This window comes from Staurois parvus, unplaced genomic scaffold (genome assembly GCF_062004578.1).
Source record: "Staurois parvus isolate SC_StPar_1 unplaced genomic scaffold, SC_StPar_1.0 ptg000334l, whole genome shotgun sequence".
NCBI classification, from domain to species: domain Eukaryota; kingdom Metazoa; phylum Chordata; class Amphibia; order Anura; family Ranidae; genus Staurois; species Staurois parvus.
The window spans coordinates 6,081,935-6,105,063 of NW_028318130.1; the positions used below are offsets into that span (position 1 = coordinate 6,081,935).

At 39.3% G+C, this 23,129-nt stretch overlaps 1 protein-coding gene across 1 annotated transcript in view; it reads right to left on the reverse strand.

Annotated features, from left to right (window-relative positions):
* Positions 1-23,129, reverse strand: part of HPGD (15-hydroxyprostaglandin dehydrogenase) — a 118,609-nt gene that overhangs the window by 43,648 nt on the left and 51,832 nt on the right. Inside the window, exon 4 of the mRNA XM_089684043.1 lies at positions 15,257-15,353. Coding sequence (XP_089540169.1) covers positions 15,257-15,353 — 97 coding nt within the window. The remainder of the gene's footprint in view (positions 1-15,256; positions 15,354-23,129) is intronic.

The following is a 23,129-nucleotide window of genomic DNA, read 5'->3' on the forward strand; positions in this document are numbered from 1 at the left end:
CAGATTCAGTCTTCCCAGCCTGGTGCAGGTCTACAATTTTGTTTCTGGTGTCCTTCGACAGCTCTTTGGTCTTCACCATAGTGGAGTTTGGAGTGTGACTGTTTGAGGTTGTGGACAGGTGTCTTTTATACTGATAACAAGTTCAAACAGGTGCCATTGATACAGATAATGAGTGCAGGACAGAGGAGCCTCTTAAAGAAGAAGGTACAGGTCTGTGAGAGCCAGATATCTTGCTTGTTTGTAGGTGACCAAATACTTATTTTCCACCATAATTTGCAAATAAATTCTTTCCAAATCAGCCAATGTGATTGTCTGGATTTTTTTTTCTCATTTTGTCTCTCATAGTTGAGGTCTACATATGATGCCAATTACAGGCCTCTCTCATCTTTTTAAGTGGGAGAACTTGCACAATTGGTGGCTGACTAAATACTTTTTTGCCCCACTGTATATATTACTGTGAAAAAGTTTTAGGCAGATATGAAAAATGCTGTAAATTAAAAAAGGGCTGTGCAAAATCACATATATATATATATATATATATATATATATACGCGATTTTGCATTTCCGAGTAGGGGACGCGTGCTGCTCTACCAGCGCCATGATTGGTGGCTACAGATGTCGATCACTGGGTCCCGGCAGAGATTCCCCGCCGGCACTTGGGGATCGCCGAGGAACAGTGACGGGAGAGACCTGTGTGTAAACAACACAGGTCTCTCTCCTGCCAGCAGTACCATGCTGCTGTGTTCTTCTCTGCACAGCAGAGAAATACACAGTAGCATGTTTAAATAGTAAAACACACACAGCACATACAGTAAAACACAGCACAGCACACAGTTAACCATTTGATCGCCCCCGATGTTAACCCCTTCCTTCCCAGTATTAATAGTACAGTGTCAGTACTTTTTATTATCATTGGGATGTCAGTGGTAGTTAGTCAGTTCCCTCTCAGTGTCAGAATGCCCGCCGCAGTCCTGTAGTCCAGCTACAAGTCGCTGATCGCCGCCATTACTAGTATATATATATATATATATATATATATATATATATATATAAATAAAATTCCAGTATATATACCACAATTTGTAGACACCATAACTTTCACGTAAACCAATTAATTACATGTATTGGGATTTGTTTCTAGCAAAGACATGTAGCAGAATACATTTTGGTGTAAATTTATGACAAAATGTGATTTTTTAATTTTTTTTACTGGATATGCTTTATAGCAAAAAGTCAAAATATTGTTTTTTTTTTCAAAATTGTCAGTCTTTTTTTCTTTATAGCGCAAAAAATAAAACATGCAGAGGCAATCAAATACCACCAAAAGAAATCTCTATTTATGGGGAAAAAGAACATAAATTTAATTTGGCTGCTGTGTTGCATGGCCGCGCAATTGTCAGTTAAAGTAAGGCAGCTCCGTATCGCAAAAAATAGCCTGGTCAGGAAGGGGGGTAAATCATCTGGAGGGCAAGTAGTTAATAGTTTATTTTTATCAGTTAACAAAATGAGTAAAGATAAAGTAAATGAACAAAAGAGACATCCAAATCAAATCAATATTTGGTATGACCACCATTTGCCTTTAAAACAGCATCCATTCTTCTAGGTACACTTGCACACAGTTTTTGAAGGAACTCAGCAGGTAGGTTGTTGCAAACATCTTGGATAAGTAACCTCAGATTTGTGACGGTCAAACCATCACTTCCAGGACTCCTCATTCTTCTTTATGCTAAAGATAGTTCTTAAGGACACTGGCTGTATGTTTGGGGTAGCCTTTCTGATGGTATGGCATGATGGATAAGTATCTGCCTGCATTTCTCAGCATTAAGGACACCATTGATCAGACAACACTGAGCATTGTAAATGCGGTGGACAACCAATAAAACTTAATGCAGCAGAAGAAAGACACATCATGCTTACTTCCTTTCAACATCAGAAGATGTCCCAGCAGTGCCATCACCATAGAACTAGTAGAAGCCAGTGGGATTCAGGTGCACCCATCTAGCCAGAAGTGGTCTTCATGGAAGAAGTGCAGCCAAAAAGCCATACCTTTGATGTGGAAACAAGGCAAAGTGACTCAACTATGCATGAAAACATAGGAACTACGGTGCAGAAAAATGGCAGCAGGTGCTCTGGGCTGATGAGTCAAAATTTGAAATATTTGGCTGTAGGAGGAGGCATTTTGTTTGCAAAAAGCTGGAGGGCAGAACAATAATGAGTGTCTGCAGGCAACAGTGAAGCATGGTGGAGGTTCCTTGCAAGTCTGGAGCTGCATTTCTGCAAATGGAGTTGAAGATTTGGTTAGGATCAATGGTGCCCTCAATGCTGAGAAATACAGGAAGATGCTTATTCATCATGCCATATCATCAGGGAGGCGCGTGATTGGCCCCAAATTTATTCTGCAGCAGATAAATGACCCTAAACATGCAGCTATATAATTAAGAACTGTCTTCAGTGTAAAGAAGAACAAAGATTGCTGGAAGTGATGGTCTGGTCCCCACAGAACCCTGATCTCAACATCGAGTCTGTCTGGGATTACATGATTTGACAGAAAGATTGGAGTCAGCAGAAATCCACAGAAGATCTGTGGTTAGCTCTCCAAGATGTTTGAAACAACATACCTGCTGAGTTCCTTCAAAAACTGTATGCAAGTGTACTTAGAAGAATTGATGCTGTTCTGAAGGCAAAGGATGGTCATACCAAATATTGATTTGATTTGGATGTCTCTTCATTTCCTTTTTATTTTGCTAATTTTGTTAATTGATAAAATAAATCATTAACACTTCTGCTTCTGAAAGTCAAAACTCCTTGGCCATGCGCCTGTCAGTGTAATGGGAATAAAAGGAGCAAATGTTTAGTGTGGAGATATGGACAGATTCTGTTTGTGGCAGATACTGTACATGAATCAGGAGCAAGCTCCGACGCTTTTGGTGCTGCAACTCAATGGAATTAGAAAAGGTATCTATGACACACTTTATGAATTCTCCTGACAGTGCTTTATAGCACAAAATAGGCAACAAGTACTCTTTTACAAGCTAGTTAATATTACAAGCTAGTTAATATTGCAACAGCAAGTTAAAGTATTATAAGTAAATCTGGGCAACTAGTTCTATGAAAAATTTGCCTGCACATACAGTACGGTATTTGAAACTGTAAAGTCAGGCATAACAGAAAGGTATGCATGATGATCACTTATATTGCTGAGTATTTGACCAGCTGCTGGGAAACAGACATACAGTACATAACATTTTCTTCTACATTTTCTCACAGATAAATAACTAACAACTGCGATTGACTATAGTAAAGGAATATCATTGCTGAAAGGAAAGGGTCTTATGTGTCAGGTCTTGGTATTAGTAGCCATGGACAGCTGTGAGATTGCTTAGAAACCCAAATGAATGCAGGTGCATAAATCACCTTGTATCTTGTTATAGATTAATTTACATAATAATATAAATTGCACTACAATAGTGTTGGCACTTTTGTATTAGGAACAGGTGAAGCAAATACCGTTTTACCATCTGCATGGACTGATTACTGAAATTCTACTGTAGTACTTTTCGTAGATTTACAATAGAAACTATATGCTGTATATGCTGTACTGTAGTACATTTCGTAGATTTACAATAGAAAATATATGCTGTATATCTGACCCAAATTGTATGTAAACCCTAACTATAAGCTTCTCTTATTTAGTAGCATTTGGTCTGATAAAAAGAATGTATTTATACCTTTTTGATAACTGCAAAAAAAAAAAAAACCTGTTGATCTTGCCAGAAATCCTAAAATGTAAACTATATATCCACAACATATAAATATGCTGCAATATATAATATTACATAAAAAATAGTGCAGCGCTGAGGATAGTAATCATAAAAAAGAAATGAGTCCACTACAAGCCCAGTTCATAAAAACGTGTCAAGTGACAAGTGGGGATTCAATGTTGGTGATCCGTGAGGAAGCGGCTAAAAAACGCACTCACCAGAAAGAAGATATATAAACGCAGTGTATATCCAAAGTCTATGGATCTTCAATCCAGAAGGAAAACAAAGCTGGTCTGGTCACAGAAAGTGGGTCCCTCCTTTATGGATGCAGCAACAGATCCTCCTCCTCCCAGTTAGGTATAGGATTCCAAAAACGGAGTTCTGCAAGCAAAGTGCGGTAGCTCCTTTTCTGAGAGTCTTCCAGGACAGCCCCGAAGACATGGAGCTGCTCCTACCAGGTCAGGAAACACGTTAACCTCCGACCGTTAATCACATCAAGTCCAGACACTTCCACCCTGTATGTCTTGAAAATTGCCTTCCAAAGTTTACAATATATAATCAGTGGTCAATCTCCTCTCCAATTCGGTCCCCGCTGGGTGCTGACACTGGTCGCCATGGCTGTCGGGCGGCTCCTGCCTGCACTCTGCTCTCCTCACACACACTTCCTGCACCGTTTGACACTCAGTCAGCTGACCCGGTGAACACTGCGCAGGTGCACGCTGATAATACATTTTATAATATATTTAATATATAATATATTTTTGTTCTTAAGTTTAAATACATTTTATCAGTGCCAGTCAGTGCTGCCTATTAGTGCCGCCTATCAGTTCCCATCAGTGCCGCCTATCAGTGCCATATATGAGTGCTGCCTTTCAGTGCCCATCAGTGATGCCTGTCAATGCCCACAGGTGATGCCCGTCAATGCCCATCAGTGCTGCCTATCAGTGCCCATCAGTGCGCATCACTGCAGCCTCATCATTACTGCACATCAGTGAAGGAGAATAAATACTTATTTACAAAATTTTATAACAGAAACTAAGAAAAAACTTTCTTTTTTAAAAAAAATTCAGACTTTCAATAAATACCACAAAAAGAAAGCACTATCTGTATAAAACAAAATGATAAAACTTTTGTTTGGGTACAGTGTTGCATGACCGCGCAATTGTCATTCAAAGTGTGACAGCGCTAAAAGGTGAAAATTGGCCTGGATAGGAAGGGGGTGAAAGTGTCTGGTAGGCAATTGGTTAAAGTCTACAGAGAAAACATACATTTGATGATATCCACATTTTAGTTCATTATTTAATTGAACATACCTGTAGCAGAGTCTTTACTATTTAAACTATATTGCAATGTAACAAAATGCACCATGATCACGGTATATATAAATAACTGTATATATTGTCCACTTGAGCAATGTCGTACAGAGATAAAAAATGGCCCTGGTAATTACAGTCACTTGTTAGCAATGTACAAAATATTTGTTCAGAGGCTACACGCACATGGATATAAACACACAGCACAGATCATTCCAACTATGACTAATTCAAACAAGGCCAGTATTAATAAGCCCAGCATGTTTTTCTGTATCCGCTGTAATTACAAAACATTGCATATGACACAGTCACATACACCAAATAATTAAGCTGACTTGGCTGGTAAACTCAAAGCCATGGTATTCAGTAAAGAATGAACTTTGAAATGTACACAAGTAAAGTAATCCAAGAACAGTTATTGTTCAGAAATGACTCCTGGACTTATTCCAAACCAGGATGTAATAGGGTAACTCACTCAGGTGCAAGTAGAAATTTAACTCCTAGTTAAAAGTTGAATCATCAGTTGAACTGAGGACATTTCTGTAGACATAAAAGTTACTGAACAAAAGACTTGGCTGAAAACAAAAGAAATTTCTAGCTATAGCAACCTAATAATAATTTATCTATTACTTTCTTTTCAAACCAATAAAAAATAATTATAAAGAACTTATACTCTTAGGTTCCTGCTGACCTTCATGAGAATAAATGACTCATCTACCATTCCCCTAAAGCATTGGTCTCCAAACTGCGGCACACAGGCCAGATGCAGTCCTTTGCTTACCTTTATCTGACCCTTGCGGAACTATCCCTCCCACTTGTACAAGGCACTTTTCTTTCTACAGACACTAATGATGGGCACTTTTTCTCCCTTTGAGACCAACGATGGGGCACTATTCCTCCCACTGACATCAATAATGCAGCACTATTCCTCCCACTGACACCAGCAATGAGGCACTGTTCCTCCCATTGACACCAGCGATGGGGCACTATTTCTCCCACTGACACCAGCAATGGAGCACTATTCCTTCCACTAATACCAATGAGGGAGCACTATTCCTCCTATTCCTCCCACTGACACCAGCAATGGAGCACTATTCCTTCCACTAATACCAATGAGGGAGCACCATTCCTCCCACTGACACCAGGAATGGTGTACTCTGCCTTTCACTGACACCAACAACGGGGCACTATTCCTCCCACTGAAACCAACAAGTAGCAATATTCCTCTCACCAATACCAATGATGGAGCTTTATTCCTCCTCCCATGACCACAGGTGCTATATAATTATTATACTCCCACTGACAACCAAGCCTGTACACTGCTTACACCAGGGCATTTTCTACTCCCACTGGCCACAGTCTGGCCCCCCTAAAGTCTGAGGGACAGTAATCTGGCCCTTTGTTTAGAAAGTTTGGAGACCCCTGCCCTAAAGCATTCCCTGTCTGGGCATTTGAGTTCTCAGTAAGGTTTAAATGGGTAGCCACATAGTATGCAAAATTTGGTGACGTCCGCCAAGATGTTTGCATCAGTATGGAATTTTTATTTTTTTTCTCTTGATAGAGTAGGGGGAAGACCCATGGTAAGGGACATTAGCAGCAAAAAAATTTAAATAAAAGGATTATTTATTGTTAGGAAATATCCCCAATTGTAAATCATATAAACGACACTCTCTCTCTCTCTGCCTTCCCACAATGCATTGCTCTGGGTCTGAGTGGCTATTTATCAAACTCAAGTGCAGTTATATGAGGCCCTAGCACAGGGGCGGACTGACCATTTGGAAACTCGGGCACTGCCCGAGGGCCTGGGGTCAGTAGGGGGCCCTATGAGATGCCCCTGGCACCTTTTTCTTGTTCAAAATTTTTTATTTTGTTCGTAGGGAGGGGTAACAAAGATAAAACAAATAAAGTACACAATATACAATACTTATACAGTGAAATTTTTTGGAAGTGCAGTATTAACCGTAAACATCAGAACGGTAACAGGTAAGAACTGGTTAACAATATTAGGTGGGGAATGTGAAGGTGCGAGAAGACAGGGGGAAGGTATGTGACTCTGCTAATGAGAAGATAAAAAAAAAAGAAAAAAAAAAAGGAGCTGTAAAAGTAAAGGGGAGGGTACCAGAATAGTCAGGGGTGTTGGTTATGGAGTGAGAAGAGTTTCATCAAAGTTAGAGGGTAGAAAGTGTTCTACCCATGGGTCCCAAATCATCCTAAATTTGGGGATAGTATGTAAGATTGTGGCTTCTACTTTAGCATGGATCATCGCCTGGGTTACTTTGTTTCGGACCGCGGTAATGTTAAGCGACGTAGACTTCCACGATTTGGCAATGATCTGTTTGGCAGCTGTAGTAACCTGCAATAGAAGCTTAAATTGTAGTTTCGTGACTTCGGGTGGTCGTAGGTTAAGCAACGCTGTTAGCGGGTTAGGATGGAGGTGTTTCGTACTTAATAAGGAGAGCATTTTGAATATTTCCGTCCAGAAGATCCTGGCGGTTGGGCACTCCCACCATGTATGGAAGAAAGTGCCTGGGTCTACGCAACCTCTGAAGCATGCGGAAGAATAGTTAGGGGTATATTTATCTATTCTCGCTGGTACTAAGTACCAACGGGTTAAGACTTTGTAGTTGGTCTCCAAAGCCACAATATTCTGCGACGACCCCTTGGTGGTAGACCAAATACGGTCCCAATCCGAGGGATCAATTTCGTGGCCTAGGTCTAAATCCCATTTCCGTACGTAAGAAGGTAGGGAAGCTTCAGATGGGGTTGTAAGGAGAGAGTATAGGTAAGAAATGAGGCCACGTCTGTGTGGGTCTTTACTACAAGTTCGTTCAAAGGAGGACATGGCTTGTGTGGGGTTAGCAACAATTGCGTAAGGGGCGTAGAAGTGTTTCAATTGCAAGTAGCGGAATATTTCTGAAGGCGGAAGTGCATGAGTTTCACGTAATGAGTCAAAGGACCGGAGTTTATTCCTGAGCATGAAGTGATGAGCTCGAGTGAGATCCGCCAAAAGCCAGCGGTTAAAGGAGTGCGGAGAGGACCAAGCCGGAGGAAAGGCAGGATTTCGGATATAGGAGAGGAGAGGATTATGTGGTGACTGTAGATGATACCGGGATTTCAGCTTATCCCAAAGATGCAAAAAATGTAAGGTGATAGGGTTAGTAATCAGACGGCGATCTATAGGTCTTAGCCAGAGAAGATTAGCTATGGATAAGGGATCACAATCAATCGATTCCAGGAAAACCCATTGTGGAGTTTCATAAGTTGCATGGTATTTCGGCAGTTGTGCTATATGGGCCGCCTGGTAATATTTACTGACGTCTGGAAGACCAAGACCGCCATTAGACTTGGGAAGAAAGAGGGTAGAGCGAGGGACACGTCCCTGGCACCTTTTTCATAGGCTTTTTTGAGTTTGGGCAAGGACACAGGGGCCCCATGATCCCCTATTGCTCGGGGGCCCAATGAGTTGTCAGTCCACCCCTGCCCTAGCACTGTAAATGTATCAAAAATAGGGTATGGTTGGTATCTGTATAAAATCTTTGTAAGAACCATAGTGGGCACTGGGGACATAAGTGGGTAATATAAGTAATGGTGATAGCTGTCACTTCAATGAAGAAAGCTTAAACAGAGCCACCGTGTGAAAGATTAAACCTAATACCTTTCTGGTTGACAGTGATTCAAATCTTCCCTTGCTTAGAGTTACAGATGCATCTGGTCTTCATCTCTTCTAGCTGTGTTGATTACTGGCTACCACAATAGGCTCTGTGGTTCCTCCTGCCAGCTACTACATTATAACAGGGCAAAGTAGTAACATAGCACCCAACAGGAGGAATCACAGTACCCAGAGTGGAACCAAGTATCAGACACATCTAGAAGTGTTGGATACCAGAAGTACCCATAGCTCTTCAAGAGAATGAAGATTTGACTCACTACCCACCAGAAAGGTAAGTGTTCAATCTCTTTTTCTACAGGTTGGCTCTGCTGATGTTGTTTTTACCATAGTGAAAGGGTTTCTTTAAATTGTATCAAACATTGTTTCAAACGTGGAATACAGTGATAAAAATTTAGAACTTCTCATTTTACTGACACCAGAGACTTTGTTGGACAGATTCCTTCACTTCCTGTCTGGTTAAAGGTTATCCAAAGGATAGGAAATAAAGGAAAATCTCTTCAAGAGCTACATAGACAGAAGTGATTTTTTTTTTTAGTTAAGTAAGTGCTGAGCAAACTATTGGCGCTATATAAATCCTGTATAATAATAATAAGTAGGGGGTGCTGGAACCTTTGTAAACCTTTTATAATTGTTTCTCATTTGTGGATTTTTCCTCACTTCCTGTTTGGTAAAATGTTTCCACAAATCAAGCAGGGGAAATCTCTATAACAGAGCCTCAGATAGCAGTAAACCCTGAAAGGGGTTCTAACGCTTTCCCATTGTATCCAAAGCTAAACATTTTTTTGGATATAGATGCATTTTGAATTGATTCACATCCCCCTTTAAGCCTACGAATACTGCGACAGAGTCATCCACCTTACCAACTTTTCATTGCCTACTACCCTTCTCTGTTAATCCCTCTATTGACTTCCACTCACTCAGTGAATAAAATTCAAAATACTAACAACCACCTACAAAGCCATCATCAGCACTGTCCCCAGCTACAGTATATCACTAAGCTCGTCTCAAAATACCAATCAAACTGTTCTCTTCTCTCCTCCCAAGACCTCCTGCTGTCTAGCTCTCTCATCATCGCCTCCCATGCTCACTTCCAGGACTTCTCCAGAGCCTTTCTCAAACTCTGGAACTTCTTACTTCAGACTGTCTATTTCCTACTCTGTCCACCTTTGTGCAGTCTTTGACAATCTACATCTCCTTGGAGAAATCCTGCCTTTCCTTAACAAATAAACTTTTATTTTCTTCATCAGAACATCCCTCACAGTTATTATCTTTTGTATCACTTGAACCTCCCTTTCAGATTGTAAGCTCTGAGGAGCAGGCACTGCCTTATCCTCTTGTCTTGAATCGTATCACAATTGTACTGCATGCCTTCACTTTGTAAATCACTGCACAATCTGTTAGTCGTATATAAACCCTGATTAAAATAATGATAAAAATAATATTTATTTATTTCAGGTACTTATATAGTGCCATCAATTTACGCAGTGCTTTACATATATATATATATTGTACATTTACATCATTCCTTAACCCACAATCTAAGGTCCCTAACTCACATTCATACATACATATACTAGGGCCAATTTAGACAGGATCCAAAATATAATACTATTTTGGAAAATCAGGAAGAAAGAGTTAGGGGTTAGGGAGAGAAAATGAATGGAGCAGACGGAGGGGAGCATCTCAAACCTTACAAGCTAATTCATAACGTATGGTTTATAATATAAATGTGCTACAATATTTCCTACAATATACTATGGTCCTACAAGGAAAAAGATCTGTAAAACAGACGTAGGAATCGAATTGAAGGACTATGAATTATGGTTCCAGACTTAATAGAATAGAGGTGTGATATGTTTATAACCTGGATAATTTATTGTAGCTTTGCAAAGCAATGTATTCACTCAGGCTGAATGAGAGGATACACAACAGTTGGGGCAGTCTTTGTCTACCTTCACTGCAAATATCTTCGGTCACAAACATAATTGGAAAGTGAGAAGCCTAATATAAGTCTCTGTGTTCAAATGTTTGCAATTAAAAGATAAGCATGTGGATCCATTTGTCTTTTTTGATGGGTTTCCAATGGTATTACTCTAACTTTATGTGGCAATAAATTAGAGTGGGGTAATATTAGGTAGCAAATACAGTGTATATATTTTATTAAAATATAGTTAATAGATTCAGGCATTTACTCTTCTGGACATCTCACTTTAGTAAAATAAAACATGTTTGTGACTACAATTTCCATAATTTCATTAAAGTGGCCTCTAGCAATTTATATTTATTGAATGATTTACGAAACATTTCTGGCATTATGTTCTGCCTTCTTAGTAAAGCGAAAATCATATAATTAAACAGATAAGGAAGTTGCTTACATAAATGGCCATTTTATATGCTCATTAATAAATTGCTCTGCAAAAGTAAACATATGGCTCACATATGGATCATATTGATGTATGCAGTATATGTAGCTAACAGCCATATTGCTCATCTAGTGTGACATTTGAACACATGCTCTTCTTTCTGAACTCATGCAAAAACCCCTGACTGTCATTTTCAGGCCACAAAGAAAGCCAGAGTGATTGTCTAGTCCCAAACTTTATTGGACCCAGAGCAGCTGCAACCTCTGTACTCTGTAGTAAGACCTCAGGGGGGACATAGGATTTATAATTATGATTTATTTTAAGGCTGTAGTCTGGTAGTCGCCAAACTAAAAGGATCTAGGAAACCATAACTGACAGAGTTAAACAAGACATAAATAATTTCCTTTTTACATACGTATTATTGGATTACAACATAAATATGTAACATTTTAGGCTCTTCTATATCTGTTACTTATTACAACCCCATGTTGTGGTTCTGTGGCAGTCAGGGTTTCCTGCTAATATGCAACCCAAGCTGTAAAGAGAACACTGTGGTGTATGTGCAAATGCTTGGGTTTGCCCAGCTGTACATATGCTGCTAGGCCTGCATTCTCAGCATAGCTGGCCATAAATTTACACTATGATAATCTCAGCAAACAAAATCTATCTTTTATACTGTAAATGATTATGTAAGTCAAAATGCATCTGTAATGTAACAAAATGTAAACTGAAGCACCACAACATTGCTAAAAGGTCTAGATATGACTTTATTCCAATAAAGGTCAGGGGGACAATTGAAAGATTAGTAAATGCATTTTGGGGTCCAAAACTGTCCCCTTCATCAGGGCTCAAGATTGAAAACAACATAAATGGACTAGAAGTGAACTGGACCTTTACTGGTATTTCTTCCAGCTTGATTACAAGCACAGGTCTTGTCAACAGCTGGTTTATCAACCTTGCAATGCTTATATAAATCAAAATGCATCTGTAGCCAAATTATCATGGAATGGGATGACCCATTGTGGCTCCAGAAGTGGAAGATTTTGCAAGCCTTCAACATATACACAGTTGTGGGTGGGGCTTGACATACCCAGTTGGGGACTCACTAATAGCACTCTCTAATGTCTGCATTCATTGGCCTGTTCTAGTTTGCACAGTTAACCCTTTTTGTACATCCCTCTTTTTTATTGCGCACACCTCATATCTGGCTGCTTTGTAACTTCTCCTAATGGATGCTGCCATTTCGAGTGGGTACCACTGAGCCTGTACCGCACTACACCTGCACAGCCCAACTTGTGACCTCACTCCTAGTGACAATACGAGACTTCTCCCTGACACAAGAGATCATCTCTTCACATGTTCTCGAGCTTCTTCACTCCCAAGGCATCTCATTCTCTCTCTCTACTCCTCTTCATGGGATACCTTGTGCCGCGATATCATTCCTTATATGTGGACACCAGTCGCTAGGGAGAGGATCAAGCTCGCAACACCCCCTCACTATCAGGATCTTCTGTCAGCCAAAGCATGCCACTATGACTCCCGCTGACTGGCTGCTTAAGCACCAGACATTACTCTCATTACACTTTGCAACAACATTATAGCCTCTACTCCCTCCGCTGCCTATTAGACCTTGGTATTGTCTCTTTACTAACTTCTCTTCATACCCATTCTAAGCCCTGTTCTTATATATGCCATGCATGTACCCCTTTTTAAATACTTCAGACCAGGCACATTTTGGAGCTTCTAAAGCTAGGTTGTCTCCATTTGTATTTATAGCATGTTGCAAGAGGGCAGAGCCATGCCTCTCCTATTCTACACCTCATACCCTGAGTTTGTCCATTCCACCCTTCCTATCTGCCTGACCCATTCTACCATCAGCCCATAGGGCTGCAACTTACATACAGTAATTAGTTTCTTCTCAGAAGCTGCACATAGGATTGAGGTCAGGGGCAGTCATGAACTTGCTGCACTGGTAAGTAGAGAAAGTCCGATTGTTTCAGAATTTCATTTTATTTGTTGCCTAGAGTTGCTCTTCAACTGATGGATCTTACCAATGATTCTTCCTAATAAACTAAAATGTTTAATTTTAGATTGTTTGTACGTTATGAAAAGAGGTAAATACACAGTTGAAATTCTGTTTATCTGTTTACTGATTTACATGAAAATTGTGTAATGTTTGACTAACCATTCTTCTGAAACCCACACCTCACTTGTGTAAGGCAGTATATTTCACTTTTTTGTATGTAAAGAAGGCCCTTAGTTTCTCACTAAATTATCTAAGATGGGAATTTCCCTAATTTTGGAGAATATTTTTTCCTCTTCCTTCTTTGAACAGAACGTGAAGGGACAAGGCCAGCAAAACCACACTGTGTCTGTTTCTGCTTGTTGTACAGAGGTGACAATGCTGATTCACTGTCCAAAGAAGAAGCTGGAGGTGGAGGGGTGACACAGGAAGCTGAACTGCTGAATCAGTACATGGTTTCATGGATTAGAAACTGTTGGCAATCCACTTGGCTGTGCAGGATGGAAAATGTATGCAAATCATAAAGCTGGCTATATAGATTACAGACCCCTAGGCAGGTGATAAAATAAACATACAGTACATATTTCAACTTTCAATGTAGCTGTTTAACTAGAGTTTTGTTTTGAATAAATAAATAATTTCCACAGCCCTACAAGTACCAGTAAATAGACATGTGCACGTGGAATTTTTTGTTTCATTTCGGATGCATTTGTGCATTGAAAAAATTTGTTTCACCATATTGTTATGTTGAACTGATTCAGTTTCGGAATCATTTTTTATCTTCAGCATTCATTTTGCATATTTGTTGGTCTGGGTGGATTTGAAAAATGTTGCAGTTTTTCCAGATTATTGCCATAAATTACATATATTATCCAATCCTATGGATTTGAATAGGAAGGATTCTCTATTTTCAGATGCTAGTCCTACCCACCAAGAGAAATGGCATGAGTTGATTGGACAATATTGACTGGCATTATGTGCATATGAGTTAACAAATGGAATGAAATTCAGATCCATTCGTTATCCGAATACGAATTATCAAACAAATCCAAAATTGAATTCATTTCTCCATGGGCCTGAACTATTATTGCATCATGTGACATCATCAAAATGTAATTAACGCATTAGTTTCTTATAACTTTTTTCCAGATGTGGCTCATTTGTATCTGCAGATGGTCACTAATGACCGGTGGTGTATGATGTTCCACTTGTACTTAAGATCTGCACTGGTAGTACCCTCTCTTGTAGCACATTAGTCAGGCTCTCCTTCAGGTGTTGAGGGCCATCTGCAGTCACAGTGTTTGGCCACCCTTAGGTATATGGCAATAAGTTTTGGTATACTTTTGCTCTCTGCCTTGATCAGAGACTGTTTTGAGTGGAGAATTCTAGAGTGATTTCACTCCACCCACTGTGGTGTTATTGGCCATTTGGCCCGCATTCTCTCAGGTTGGATTGGTCGCTGCCATTGCACATTTAATACATCCGGTCATGGCAGGAGTCAGGGGGTTTAGATGGTGGGGTGATCCTGGCTTTCTGAGAAGGTACAGGAGTTGCAGCAGGTGGGTGTTCAGGGGGGTGTCTATGGAGGGGGGTCCGACTGGGTTTAGTGGGCACTGATTCAAATTTTCATTTGTTATTTATTCTTTTTGCTCTAATATTTTAATACCGTAATAAATTATTCTTGGACAGTAGTTGTTGTGTTGTCCATGTCTTTTTCTTGTCTCTTTTTTGGTATAAATGTTTTTGGTGACACCCATCCGCTTACGCTGTGGATTGAATCGCCACATGTTTTATTGGTGGGATTCCCTTTGATCCATCATTTTTTGTTTTGAATATTCGTTACTATGTCCTTTCAGAGATTCATGTACATCATAATCTCTGAAAATGACATTTTTGTCCAAGAAATGAACCGTAATGATAGGAAATGCACATGTCTACCAGTAAATCGGGGCAGATTGCAAAGTGTGAATTGGGGAAAAGTGCTTACTATTATCTTTACAATCATTTGTAAAAAGGAGAATGACTGACACAGTGATTGCCATGTATACTGTTTCTTATGCTTGTATACTGTACATGTGAAAACACCTCTTCATGCACTATTCTCCCATAACTGGCAAAGTCATACCTGCTAGAGATGATATGTTGATTATAACACCTCCTTGACCTCCGTTCTTCTTGTTCATGAGTTCTAGGCCAATGTATGTTCCTCTAATAACTGAAATCTGAAATAGAAAATGTGAGAATGAAATTGCTATACATCCATCATAGATTCCTTTCTAGTGCCATTTCCAGTACAGAACCTGCAATCAGAGATTGCCTACAGAGCACAGCAAGTTAAAAACTTTACTGATTGAAAACTAAGCCTCTAAAGACCTATAAGAGGAACATTACACATAAATACAATCGCCCCTGGCAAGATGCCTATTAAGATAGAAATAACCTATAGGATCTTAAGACCCTATTTCAGGCATAATGGAGCATGTGTGCATTATTTATGTACAGTTACTGAAATAGTAACTCATAGAATCAGCTATTAAAGTGTTATATTGCCGAAATAGAGCTGACTTTACTACTGTCCACTAGGAGCAAAACATTTATACAATTTGCTATACCACCCCAGCCCCTGCTGTATGCTTACAAATTATATTGTAAAAATGATATATATAGTATTACAGCAACAAAGTCTTGCAGAGTTAATAGGGTTGTTATTAGTTAGTATACGGTCTTAAGCGGGATATACACCTTCAGTTTTTTTTTCTTTCAACCAGGGTTTGAATTTAAAAAAAAAAGGATAAATCCCTGCATCAACACAAGATTTGTGTATGCAGGGATCTTTCCTGCTGTGTCTTTGTCAGGGGGGACTCAGGGGACCCCCCCACCTTCATCACCAGAATACACAGATCAGCCTGCTAATGGCTGCAAGTGCTGATCGAATGCTGGACTGCCTTCTGTTGAACAGTCAGCAGTACACAGGACTGATTTTCAGCCCATACACACCCTACTTTAGACAAAGGACCATCTAGGACTCTGAGAGGATTTCCCCTCACTTCCTTGTAAAGAAGAACTGAATATGTGGGAAAATTTCTCCAATAGAACTTCATATAGCAGTAAAATGTTACACTGATTTTAACTCTTCCCCATTCTATGCAAAAATAAACAAAAAGGTTTTGGCTACAAATACAATTTACTAAAGTTTAAACTATAAAGATCTTTTGGACTCTCAAATCCACTTAATATTATAAGTCAGCAGCTACAAATACTACAAAGGCTTTCATATTTTTGAGAAATGACAGTAGTTCCTGTTTAACCATCATTATTCCCTAGCATATGTTTCTGAAAATTCTGCCAACAATTTCTTCTTTTCAAGTTTAGTGCTAAATTTCAATAGGGTTTACTTGTAGTATAGCTACTGAGATGAGGACCCTGCTGCAAATGTAATTTCAATCTAGTGCATGTTGACTACTGCGGTGCCACCCACTTTAATTTAATGAGCCAGTGGACTCTAATGCAAATAATGTAGAGCACATCAAGCTGGATCCTCTAAAATACAGCAACCTGCATAGGGATGAGCAGAATGATTTTAATGAAATTGATTTGGCTACAAAATTGCAGATTTCTCTGTTGGTGAAAACTGGCTGAAGTGGAAATACAAAGCCCATTAAGTAATTACCATTAACAGAGCCTAGCTTAACGAAATACTTAAATTGTTTGTTCAGGGATGAGCACAAAAGCCTTATCTCTCTGGGAATTCTCCCTCCTCATTGGCTAAGACATTGGCTCCTGCTGCTGTCAATCACAAAGAGAGGCGGGGCCGAGCTGGGGTTCTGTGTGAATAGACGTACAGAGCAGCGGCTCGGGATTGAGCTTGCTTGGGTGCCAGAGGAGAGGAAGATTGGAGCTGCTTTGTGCAAAACCTCTGCACAGAGCAGGTAAGTATAACCTGCCTTTAATATCACTTTAATGCATCCTTAATTTCAAGCAGTGTAAGAACCTAAATATGACTTTGTAGGAGCCTCTTGCAGTCCCTGTACAGTTGAACACAGACTGGGGGAGGGAAAAGCAGAACAAGGAGCCAAACAGTTGTGCTGCAGTGCAAGAAGCATGCTGTTAGAAGATGAGAGAGGAGTGACATAGCGATGATCTCATCAATGTGCAGTCACAAGGCAGGGGCTGTGATCTCTATGATTGCAGGAGTGAGGTGGAGATCTGTAGTTTTACTTAACTGCAGCAAGGAAAAAATCAGGTGTACTTTCTCGCCAGACAGAGCTGTGCTGTCCAGAAAATATCATGAACAGGTGAAGAGAAATGCAAATCATTTGGCGGTAATAAGATTTCTCATTTAGGCATTTCATCTGTTTGCCTGGAGTGCTTCCCCTTTAACATAAGGATATGGTTCCTTTTCTGATTTGTTTGCTTTGTGAATTGAGCCTAATCCCACCACAGCCATCACACGGGATTAAATCATCTACATCAACACCCTGTTTTCTGGAAACTTGCAGGTCATAATGGCATGTGTGACTATTAAAGTTCACCCATACCTACAGTATATACTATGCTAACTTATTTTGTGTTTCTCTGTCCAGGATAACAAATGTTGTAAGGTGTTTTCATGATATTTGTGTTCAAAATGTTATTACAAAACCAAAGTAGACCATGCAGCCCCTCAAAGGTATCCAATGTATATATCCCAATTTCCCACGATCAAACTTAACACACAGGATACAAAATATTCTTGTGAAGTTATCACTACTCAGTCACGTCTGTCACAGTCTTTGCCCAGAATTGATAATTCCTTACATGTCTGAGCAGAATTTTTTTGGTGTGGTATCTTTGTTGACACAGTGATTTACGTATTTCAGCAACTTCATGACAACACACAGATCATTTTTTCTTTCTTTTGGGAATGCTGTCTGTGTAAAAGGTAACATTCCAAGGAAAAGAACACATACTGTACTTTATCCAGAGTGCAAAAAGATGTATTCATTAAATCACACTTGGCATTTTAATCTAGAGGATATCCTTTCGGAACAAGGATATAAAGTTGAGAAATGTTTATTTCCAAATAAAATGTTACAGGGCTGTCATAATTTATACAAAATCCAGTGAAGCCATAATTTTCTTTTTTATCATAATTTTGACAAATTCCAGTGACACTATAATGTCGCACAAACATGTTTTTAATACAGTACAACTTTAGTCCAATCCCAAGGTTGGCTGTCTTCTATTCACAATACTGTGCTGTCTGTCGTACTGAAGGGGTTTGGCCAATCAGGTTCCATCAGAGGCTTCTTCTTTAATTAATGAAGGGACACGTTTCAGTTCTTGATAGACAATTGGGTAAAAATGCTGCCTACATGAAGATTTGGACACTGGCAAACAAGAAAAAAAAAAACAATGGCCAGGCAGGTATAACCCCACCCATTCCCAGGATGCTGCAGTTTTTACCAATGTCCCAGGAAGATATATATAATTTCTATACTGAGAAAAGTTTATCTATTTATAATAGCCATTTTCTCTTTTTTAGGATTATTTTTTTCTTCAATCAAGAGCCCATCTACATGTTTCTGAGCCAAGCTCTTTATGCAGGCTTGGCATATCTCTTGGCTATCTTGGCAATAGCTTAGAAGCCGTACCTGGACACCATTGCACAAAAGATTGTGGAGTCTGTCTGCAATATAACCTTAAGGCACTGGGCTCTGCTTGGAGCACTTCCAGACCTTTGTGTACTCTGCTAGCTAGCTGTTGTGACTAAGTCTCAGTATTCTGTGTGAGATGATCCTCAGGGACTACTATATTTATTGGAAATCTTTAAGCATCACTATTCCCCTTTTGCAGCTGGTTTCCACATAAAAGGTTAACATGCTGAGGAATTAAGTGTAGTGTCACTAGCTTGAGTGTAGTGAGTACACTCTGTTCCCAACTTTTTTACATGGGGTACCATATTCCCACAACTGCTTCTGTTTGAAAGAAAAACACAGCATCAGTTCCTTTAGCCCTTGCTGCAACTGGTTTGTGAGTACCCACAGTTTTTACCTGTTCACAATTAAGTGGTGTCTGTTAAGCACTGCAACATATCGGATACCAAGTGTAAGGAGAGCAGTCCCCTGAGTGTTCACCAAATGGCATCTGTTATAGCCATACTACACTCCCAGAAAATTCCCATTTTAGATATGTGGACAATCTCCTATTGGGAGAACAGTTGCCACAAATTTTCTGTTATGGACAGTCAAGACCAAAGGTTAGGTTGGATCCTAAACTTTCAGAAATTATTGTTGGGACCAACACATCTTATAAAATGTCTAGGCCTCATCCTGGATATAGCTCTAGCCAGAGTCTTTATCCTCAAGAAAAACTTCTGCTTCCAGACTGAGATTTACAGTCCAGGAACAATCCAACTCTCAGCTCTGCATGAGAATTCTGATGGTAGATGCCTTCAAGGAATTTCCATTTACTCAGTTCCATACCAGACTCTACACCACAACACAACTTAACTGATTTGTCTCTATCGCCATGGGACAAATCAGTTCAGTCTGTAGACAAACCAGCTCACATGACATTGAAGACCATGTTTTCTCTGGCTTGCTTACCTAGCAATCTGGTTCTAGAGTTTGGAAAATCCTTTCTCCTGCTGTCCTGAAAGACCCTAACAAAAAGATACCAGTCTAAAGAGCTGGGAAGGGGTCCTAGAGTTAGTGCAGAGGCTTGGCCACCATAGGAATCTCATCTCCTGATCAACATCCTGGAGATCTCAGAGATTGGTTAAACTTGCAGGTCTAGACCCCCCGACCGGAGGGTCATTCCATTAGGATTCTGTCAGCCAACACCACAGTAGTGACATACAGTAACCATCAGGAAGGAACCAGAAATCTTGTTGCAGCAAAATAGACAGAAAGGATTTTATCCCGGGCAGGACTCTATGTTCCAGCCTTGTCTGCTGTTCACATTTTAAGTCTGACAGCCATACTAACTTAGTCAGCAGAGCCTGGACCATGGAGATTGGTGCCCACACCTGGAAGTATTTCATGACCTGTGTCACAGGTGAGGAACACTGAATGTAGACCAGGTTAGAAAACAAACTGGAAAGCTTTGTCTTCAGATGCAGGGACCCCCTGGCTTTAAACGGATCCGCTGATAGCCCTGTGGAATCAGTACAGACTGAACTATACCTTTCTTCTGAAACTCATTCCTTGTCTATAAAACTAAAAGCATTCTGGTGATCCTCATAGCCCTAAACTGGTCTAGGCAGATGTGACTGACAGATCTACTATTCTAAGAGCCAGTTTACCACGCTGCTCCACAGTTGTTGGCTTTAACAGCATGGCAGATGAAGCCCAGGCCTTGAGAGATGGGGTCTCTGATTAGGTCATTCCCACTCTGTTAAAAGCTAAAAAGTCTACCTACCACAAGGTAGGAAAATTGTACTTGGTAGAAAAGAAATATCTAGTGAGAACTGGCCTGGAAAAAACATGGACCCGGTGAATGCTGATCAGTCATCCTGCATGTTTGTTCCAAGTCAGTGACATAATAGGGTTGATTTACTAAAGCCAAATAGTCTGTGCGCAGCAAGTGCACTTCAGTTGCAGTTGCTCTAGATCTGAGGGGAAGCTCTGAAATGCAGATTTCTATCATCCTATCACATGCAAGTAAAAATGCTGTTTTTTTATTTTCCTTGTATGTTTTCCTCAGATCTAGAGTAACTATTTGCCTTTAGTAAATTAACCCCAATAGGTAGTGCAGTTTAAATCAGGTATGGCCTGATTTAAAAAAAAAACTAAGCAATGGTCAATTTGAGCATGATCATTTTAAAGTAAACCTGTATTTTGATCAATGCAAGATATTCCCTTTAATATCCAGCCTCCCCCACACACACATACACACACAAACACATGCACACCAATATATTCGCTCTTCCTTAGCTCTTCCACTGCTCCATTCAGTTGCCTGAAATGAAGAGAAATACCTGGTACTTTTAGATTTGGGAAATATGTGTCTTCCTCCTATGATGTAGTGCTAGGTGAATCGATTCTTTTCTTTGCTCCCATGAGCAAAAGCAGTAGTGTGGAAGTAAAAGGCCGGTAAGCATATGTAGTGCTGAGGGTCAGAAATAAAGTGAAACTGTTGGGTTGCCCTGCCTGTGCAAGTCGCCCATGAGTTGCTGCAAAATATATTATCCCAGTTTCTTACTACATTTAATCACATTTAATATATTTGATTTAAAAAGAGAATTGCAGTAAACATGTGTCCAGACTATTCACTTTAAGTGTTGGCATACCTTTAGCAAACAGTAAAAGCACTTCAATGAACCATCATTTATCACTGTTGCTATAGGCATTGAGAAGAAATGTAAATTCAAACTTCACAACAGAGGAACTAAAATCATGGTTTATTTTCCCCTATTTTCAACGGTAGCAAAAATAACTGGAAATGAAGCATTCTAATGTAAACAAACATCAGGTGTTGTAAGCTATTAGCAAACAATTGAAACTCAGTTTCAAAGTCATAGTTGTGATCTTTGAAAATATTTGAGGATGAATTACTTTACAGTAAATGCAGTTAGACAAGTTAGAGATGAATTGTTTTAAAACTGTTATTTTACTACTTAGTAAATATATGATAATATGTGCACAAGTAAGGGATTTGAAACACTGGGTAAAGGAAAGAAGAATATTACTTTATTATTTTGGCAAACCAAACAAGTAATAAGAAAAAATGTTTTGGAAGGCAAAAAAATAAAGATGTACGTGGATTCTGTACATTTTTGCAAAGTGTCATATAGCAGGTAGAGAAATTTCAAAGCATTTTTCCAATGCCAGAGCTTTCCTCCCCCCAAAAATGACACCAATTCCCAACATGAATTGCTTCTAAGAGAATTCAGACCTTGCATATAAGTAATTGCTTTCTGAACAATCAGTGATGTGCATAATTAGACTCCCATCTAATTTGACTGCCGTGGGACTTTGATAGATTGATCTGGGAATCCCTTGTTTTCAGAATTATAGTCACAGGATTAGTTTTCTCAGAAAGGAAGAAAGAAAGGGTTGGTGGCAACCAGAGGATTTTACACAGAAATGCAAGTGTAAAACACAAATGCTTTTGTGTTTTACAGACTGTGTCCCTTCTTTGTATTTCATTGTAAATGTTTAAGCTTGGTGTAAACATTTCAGAGGCAGAAATATAAAAAACATATAGAAATATATAAAACAGATAAGTTTGTTTTATTTTTTTAAAGAATCCCCTTGCAAAAACATTTATATTACTTATTAGCATGTCATATGTTATTGATTTAAAGCAATGACTATTTTTGTAAAAAGATTAAAAATTGTCACATAAGAAGCTTCAAAAGGTAAAGGTGATTGCATTGCCTTCCTGTGGTTCATTTACAAAATGAATAGAAACTGTTCACTGGCAAAAAATCTTTTTTGTTAAAATCTTCCTTGCATGTGATTTGGTATTCAAAGTTAACTTTCAATTTACTACCATTCACTTTGCAAAGTACTGTAAATATACTCTGTTAAAGCAAACATTTTCTTTTCCAAATGAACAACCTCTACTCCTTTAGTAAATCAACTCCAGTGAGGTTCAACCAGAATCAAAGTCATAAGTGTAATAAGTGTTACTTAGGCAAAGTACAATTAATCTGTTGTTGCAATTACTGTTTTCAAATCTTCATCCTTCCTGGGGGATTTTTTTTGTCATATTTCCACTCTATCATTATTTACCCTGCCTTTTTCATGGGTCAGTGATATCTCATCTTTTATTCTCTTTTCAAGCTCATACTGTTGATGTCCTTGGTCAAACATATAACACCAGCTTCTGGATAAGATTTGTACAACAGCAAATAAAGGAGTGCTACCAATCCTGTAGAGGTCAATGGAGTCACAAGCCCAGGAACAGATAAAATCAAAATTCACTCTAATGTTGGGTTAAAAATCATTACATGCAGGAGTTCCTAGATAGATACATCACCAAGCCAATGGAGATCACGTGATCTGAGGAAG